The sequence below is a fragment of the Symphodus melops genome (assembly GCF_947650265.1).
Source record: "Symphodus melops genome assembly, chromosome: 8".
In the NCBI taxonomy this organism is placed as follows: domain Eukaryota; kingdom Metazoa; phylum Chordata; class Actinopteri; order Labriformes; family Labridae; genus Symphodus; species Symphodus melops.
Genome location: NC_136698.1, coordinates 3,551,238 through 3,557,845, shown reverse-complemented (window position 1 = coordinate 3,557,845; position 6,608 = coordinate 3,551,238). Strand labels below are relative to the sequence as shown.

The 6,608-nt window shown below is 41.0% G+C and overlaps 1 protein-coding gene across 1 annotated transcript; it reads right to left on the bottom strand.

Annotated features, from left to right (window-relative positions):
* Window positions 1–879: 879 nt before the first annotated feature.
* On the bottom strand, window positions 880–2,883 carry rgs16 (regulator of G protein signaling 16). The gene is made up of 5 exons (XM_079350699.1): window positions 2,750–2,883; window positions 2,421–2,504; window positions 2,244–2,305; window positions 1,919–2,085; window positions 880–1,686 (listed from the first exon to the last, which is right to left on the bottom strand). Exons 1-5 carry the CDS (start codon window positions 2,791–2,793, stop codon window positions 1,477–1,479), a joined length of 567 nt encoding a protein of 188 aa, XP_079206825.1. The 5' UTR covers window positions 2,794–2,883; the 3' UTR covers window positions 880–1,476.
* Between the last annotated feature and the right edge of the window lie 3,725 nt (window positions 2,884–6,608).

Here is a 6,608-nt window from a genome sequence, read left to right as displayed (position 1 = left end):
TATAGATGTTCGTGGCTTTACTGAAAACAAGATCAAAATGTCAAAGATAACTGTGGGAGGCGGCATTATGACATGTTTATATGCATCAGGCTTGTGGACCAGCTGTTGTCCACGTGACACAAGCTCCACTCTGCACTGATGACATCTGAATACACAAAGCAGTCTTGCAGCCACATTTTGTACTCTGCTGCCTGCTGGGGAAAAAGTCAAAACAATAATGATGACAGTCGTTAACATTTTCATGAGATCAAATCAGATAACCAGCATCAACAATGTAATCATTGTCTTTATTACCTAACTACAAGGTTTTGCATTATCCACCTGTTTTGTCTTCGTCCCCTCTATGCTAATGCTGCAGGCAATGCTCAAGCCTGACAACAGCTTCGTTGTACCATTTATTACCTCAAGTCGATGGCTCGTGCAAACAGTCGCTAAGGTAAATTTGAAGTTTTATTGCCCCACCTATTTCGTTCATGCTGTCGCATCGTCTCTTTGAGCTTCCTGTTTGCTTGAAAGCTCTTTCTCACTCCCCTGATACAGGACATCAGCTGAGAGTGGGCTGATGTTTATGACACAGAGCAGTTTCCCTGGTGAAAAACAGCTCTGCACAACATCAGCTGCAGAATGACTCGTGATGGGGGGGGGCAAACACACACGTCATTTTTTATATCAGGTAAATGACTCATCGTTGAGACTGGGTGTTTGGACACCTATGTGCAAACTTCACCTGATCATATATTTAAGTGTAATGTTTGACCTGTCACTGGGCTACACCAGATCCTTCAAACACTGTGGATGTGTCACAGGAACTAAAATGTTCTTTCTTTGGTGCCTTAGACTGGGGCATTTTGGACCATTTGGTACAATAAGGACAACCCATTTTTAGTATTTAAATACTTTATTTCTGCTTTATAAATAATTAGAATTATTTCAGGTATGTACATAACAAAACAGTGGTAAAAATATTATTAAAGTCTTATAAATTAAATTGCACATTTCTCCTTCATCTTGGTTTGGTAACAATGTAACAAATGTGACATGCTAATAAATAGAAAATAAATAATCATGAAGTACACATGTTCCTCTTCACAAACTAGACCTTGTAATTCTTTCACAAAGGGACATTGAACATCACAACAACAGAAGTTTGCCTGTCGGCAAAGAAAAGTGCTTTCTAAAGTCTCCTGCTCTCCTGTTGGTCAGTCTTTTTGTCCTTGCTGTCCAAGCTTCATCTTCATTCATAGACAAGTCCACTGTAGGCATCAACCCCCCCCCCCCCACACACAATTTCCTCTCTTTAAACTTTTTCATTTCTTGCTGTAGAGGGGGTTATTGAACAAGCCTGTCCATGGCTGCTCTCATGACAATCTGTGTGTCTGCACCCGCGCTCAGCTTCCGGATGCAGCATCTAATGTCATGCCATCTCAACCCTTAAGGTGAATCACAAACAACCCTTTATTGGCTCCTGGGGAGATTTCACACCTTCTTCTCCTGCTGCTTGGTGGCCTTGGTGCTTGGTCTGGCTTGGCATACGAGATCCCTGTAGACTGGAGAGCGGAGGAAGCGTGGGTAGCAGTCTTTGGCCATGAGCATGTAGATCTTGTGCTGGGCCGCGTCGAAGCAGGACGGCGACACTGCCAGCATGTTGGCTTTGGTGAGGTCGCGAGTTTCGTGGTCGATGTTAATCTGGTAAAAGGGGAAAAAAGGGACAGATCCGGATTAGTCTAATGTTCTGGGTTTTTTTGACAGGTATTAGGACAATGCGCTTAGCTTTAAAACTGGACAAAATAAATTCTACCAGCGCTGTAAAACTGTACATTTGACATTTTATCATGTGTTCAGAGAGAAAGAGGTTCTTTTATGCGTTATTGTTTAACTGTCTGCCTTCATATCTAAATTCTTTGTTGAGAATACACACCTCTCGGGGGGCGTCGATGCCGATGAATTCATCATAGATCTTCTGTGCCTTGAGTGGTAGTTTGGTAGGAGATTTGGTACGTCTGTAATCCTCACAGGCAAAGTAGAAAGCAATATTCTCCTCGCTGAACTCGGATACCAGGAAAGCTGTGAAGGCACACAGTCCATCTGAGAAAAAAAAAAAGAGTACATTTGATTATGTGTTACAACACAGGACCTGCAAGTGTCCATTAGTTTGTTTCATTGCATGCATTTACTAGCATCTGCCACAGACGCTTTCTTTATGCAAATGTCTCAAATAATGGAAAATCTAGACTTTTACTTACATTTGCTGGACAGGAGCTTTTCAAAGGATTCTTTCCACCTCAGACATTCCTCCAGGGATGGCCTGAAAGTTAACAACATCAGATTAGATATAATTCAGAATTTAAATCTAGTATGTCAGCACAATGCATGTTCAAGTATTTGGCTGTGATAAGAAACATAGATTAGGTGTTGCTTACTTATTTTGTCCGATCTTGCAGCTGGATAGATTCCAATTCGACTTCTGCATGATGCTTCCCAGTCTTGCCTTCAGCTCCTTCACCCTGATGGAAGAGAAGAACATTTAGTTAAGCATCTTTTTTTTTAAGCAAAGCCTTAATACTCTTAGACAAGCCATAACTGTGCACAACAATTTAGCAAAATAAAGTCTAAATCAAGCATGAACTAAATCTGACACAAGCCTTTTCTTCAAATGCTCAACAAAACAACAATCAGCAAAACAATCTTCCCTATCTGGTAATCCAAGTTTCTGAAAATCAGCCGTGTGAGATCTGCATCTTAAATGTACCTTTCCAAGCAGCAGGTAGGCAGCGATGCTAATCCTTTGCACATAGCAGCAGGTTGCAGCTGGTGTGGGTAGTGTTTCGGTTTGGGTGGTGGTTCAGTAATCCGTTCAGTAAAGCTGAGAAGGGAGCGAGATTGTCTGTGTTTCTGAACAGAGCCGGAGCAGAGGTTTTATAATCCTACCTCCCCCCTGCCTCTGTCATGTCATCAGTAGCCTCAGCCAATCACAGCAAAGCAGAGGGAGGGCAAAAGAAATAGAAAGGGAGAGCGAGGATGAAGTCAGAGGATGGGATATGCAAGGACAGGGCGGGGAAATTATCAGGCATGTCCCTGAAAACACAGTGAATCTTAGTGTGTGTGTGTGTGTGTGTGTGTGTGTGTGTGTGGGGGGGGGGTTAACCATGTCTTTGCAAAACATTAACGCACCATGAATGTAGAAATGACACACTGATTCAGATTGCCGACATCAATATATTGAGCAATGTGTCACAGGCTTTTGAGATACGTTTTGATCTCTGAAACAAGTAAAGAGTATTCTCTTAGTTCTTTAAAAATGTAAACTTCATTAATATATTATGTGATTCCTAAATGAATTTAGAAGACCAAATAACCCTCAAATAGGCTTTCCTGGAATAATTATCAGCCTTAAACTTGTTTTTATCATCAGTAACCAAACCAATACCCTCAGTACCCTTCGCCTGTATAAATACAGGTTTCAATCAATCAACCTGCATCGATGATGTAATCCAACAACAAGCCTGTCCGCCAACAACATCCGCTGTGGTCAAATTGTTTCTCAGCAGCTCTTTTCCTCGTTCCCATTTGGTTGGCGGTGCTGCCCTCCATTGAAGAAAAAGAAAGGTTGATCAACAGCCTTTCTCATGTTGAGCACAATCAACACTCTTTACGGGCCTGATGAAAAAATTCCCGGGGAATGATGGGAAGGAAATGTGGTATTCGTTCAGTTTAATGACATTACTGTAAGCAGGCTGGATGCACAAACACCAGCAGGACACAATAAAGCTAAGGTGGGAACGCTTCCCATATGGCGAGCTGCAGGTTGCTTATCTCCAGATTTGTTTGTCATAATATCATTCAGCTTGAATGGCATTAGATAATCAAAGGATAAAACATGGCTGAAAAATGGTGTTGACTCAAACACTTTACGGGAACTGCATAGCCTCCAGCTGGTCCAATTCTTAAAAAAAAAAAAAAAAAGAGAGAATTTGTTCTTTCAATTTTGAAAAGATAAGCCCCAAACCAGTACAGGGACGAACGTTTTCACAGAACCTCTCACCACCATTCACCACATGACAGTGGAAACATTGTATTTGGTGTCTTGCTTACGAGAACAGCCGTGGGCATTTAATGGAATTGTAAGTGTGTGATAGGTGTGTGATGTGTGACATCAGCGGGAAGTAGGAACTTCCTCTCATATAATAAATGGGATTTTTGCTGAAGCACAGCAGATTCATATAAGAAATATGAGGCACGGAAAACAGAAACGTTGGACTCACCAAGGAGGTTTTTATGCTACTTAGGATCAGACTGCCTCATCAAGATTATAAAATAATCTAGTTCAAGATAGAGGAAAAACGATTTCCCTACATTCATATACATTGTATGGGCTTTTCTTGTTATTAGCCAATCCAACGCAAACTTGTATCACCGATCGTTTTTAAAAGTCTCTAACCAAGGATTAAAAAATGACCCTTTAAAATGATTAAGTCCAGACTAATGATACCCCCGGGCTCAAAAGGAAGCCTGTGCACATCCATTAACCAAAAGCTCACAGTGTTCCAAGACAAGGCAGCACTGATGAGATTGAGTCAGCTAATGTAGGGTAGATGGCTGTAGTTAAAAAGAAAGACAACAGCACAGGGATTGCCTAACCTGTCCATTCACTGTGCTGCGGAGGATTTAATAGAACCTTTTTATTGCTGGCAAAGAACAAAGGTTTGCCCAAGAAGCCTGGGGGAACCCAGCCACCCACCCGCTCACCTACTCATACTGTGATGTCAGTTCTCTGCTTGAATGTGACAAAGGACAACCGGAAACCAGAGAATAAGAGCGTGGAAATACTGTATATTGTTGAGTGAAGGGCTTTTCTGGAAGCTGGGTAGTCACTGTCCTTGAAGCTAGCTGATGCATCAACAAGAAATGCTACAAATCCAACACATTCAGATTGGCAGATACAGTACAGTACTTCTGTCCAAAGCAAATTTATACCAGTAAGTAAAACACAAGCAAGGATCTAGAGAAGAGGAAACAACGTCTGTAAGTGCAAGCAAACAACCTTTACTCCAGCTCTAAAGACAAACGCGCATGTCCACCCACACCATCATCAACAACAATATTGATAGCGGCTGGTGAGAGTTCAAACCACCATCAGATCCATCCTAAATATCATCATCATTAAGGCCACTTGAACCTTAAAGGGGTGCTTCACTCATTTGCATGAAGCTTTGTATCATTAGAAACATGGTAGCAGTGTTGAATGGTCGTGAATCCAACCATCATTTTGCCCTGAGACGAGAAAAAAGTGTTTTTCTTTGCTTGATAGTTTTCTTCATGTGATGCAAAAAGCGTCATATTGCATTACTACCATGTTTCTAATGATACACAGCTTCATGTAAATGGATGAAGTATCCCTTTAATGTTAGCAGGTCGGGGCTATGTTGGCCTAGCAGTGGATTTGCATGCTCCATGTGCAGAGGCTGGGGTCCTCAAGGCAGCTGGTTCAGGTATGACTAGTGGTTCCTTTTCTGCACATCATTCCCCACTCTCTCTCTCCCCACTTTCAAACCCTATCACTGTTCTGCTGATATCAAAGGGCTGTGGGTTCAATTCCAAACCATGGCCTTTGCTGCATGTCTCTGCACCAAACATTTCCTGCTTCCATCAATAAAGGCAAAAAGACAAAAAGTAAATAATAACACCTAGTTTTTTGGGCCCGATTTTGGTTGTACCAAGCTGAATATTGATCCATGGTGGCACTAGCGTTTCTGAGATTGAGTTGAAGGTGGCTTTAATTCATTCATTTAGTGACATCAGTAGGGCATGACAAAATTCTTTTAGAGACTAGGATGCCATGAGATAGATAGATAGATAGATAGATAGATAGATAGATAGATAGATAGATAGATAGATAGATAGATAGATAGATAGATAGATAGATATTCCTATTTTGCTGATGTAACACTAAAAACTTATTACGAAAACCGTATTTTATGGCCTGCTAAAGTTTCTGGAAGCCTTATTATATAACTGCTATACTAGCCAGTCATCCAAAGATATTTAACGTCACATTTCTCAGTAAAACTCTTCAGGTGACTTGAAAGCCATATCTAGGATCTACACTTCTGAGAATTTCATCGTCTGAACAGCCATTGACTTGATATACTGTACCAACAGTTTCACATGGACAGTCATGCATTCCTTTTCAAAACCGTTCTCATTTATCTGTTATGGATACATTTTCTATAGGTAAAATGTTCATTGCATACAGACTTTGTATTTCTTAGAAAGGTCAATGTCTGACTACAAAGTACTTCTTCAGGATTACAGTATTATATAATCATATAATCTGATTCATTTAAGTTGAAGCTTTTGACTGATATTATTTATGACTAAGTTGGCCACAGCTTACTCGTGAAGTTTTCAGGTTTTCCTCCTCCTCATCCTAAGGTTCTGTCCTCCTGAACACTACACTACGACCTCCTGGAGCTAAATTTGTACCAAGACAGCAAAGGTCAGTCTCTCCCATTCTCATCTCAATAAAGCCTGGAGAGCACATATTTCGATGTGGGACAGACATCCAATTGGACATAATGATGAGTGGATTTGAATTTCTAATCCAAGGT

Coding starts and splice junctions, on each gene's coding strand:
- rgs16 (XM_079350699.1), bottom strand. CDS start 2,793: ATGTGCAAAGGATTAGCATCGCTGCCTACCTGCTGCTTGGAAAG. Junction 2,505..2,749: donor CCTACCTGCTGCTTGGAAAG/GTACATTTAAGA, acceptor CTCTTCCATCAG/GGTGAAGGAGCTGAAGGCAA. Junction 2,306..2,420: donor TGCAAGATCGGACAAAATAA/GTAAGCAACACC, acceptor GTTAACTTTCAG/GCCATCCCTGGAGGAATGTC.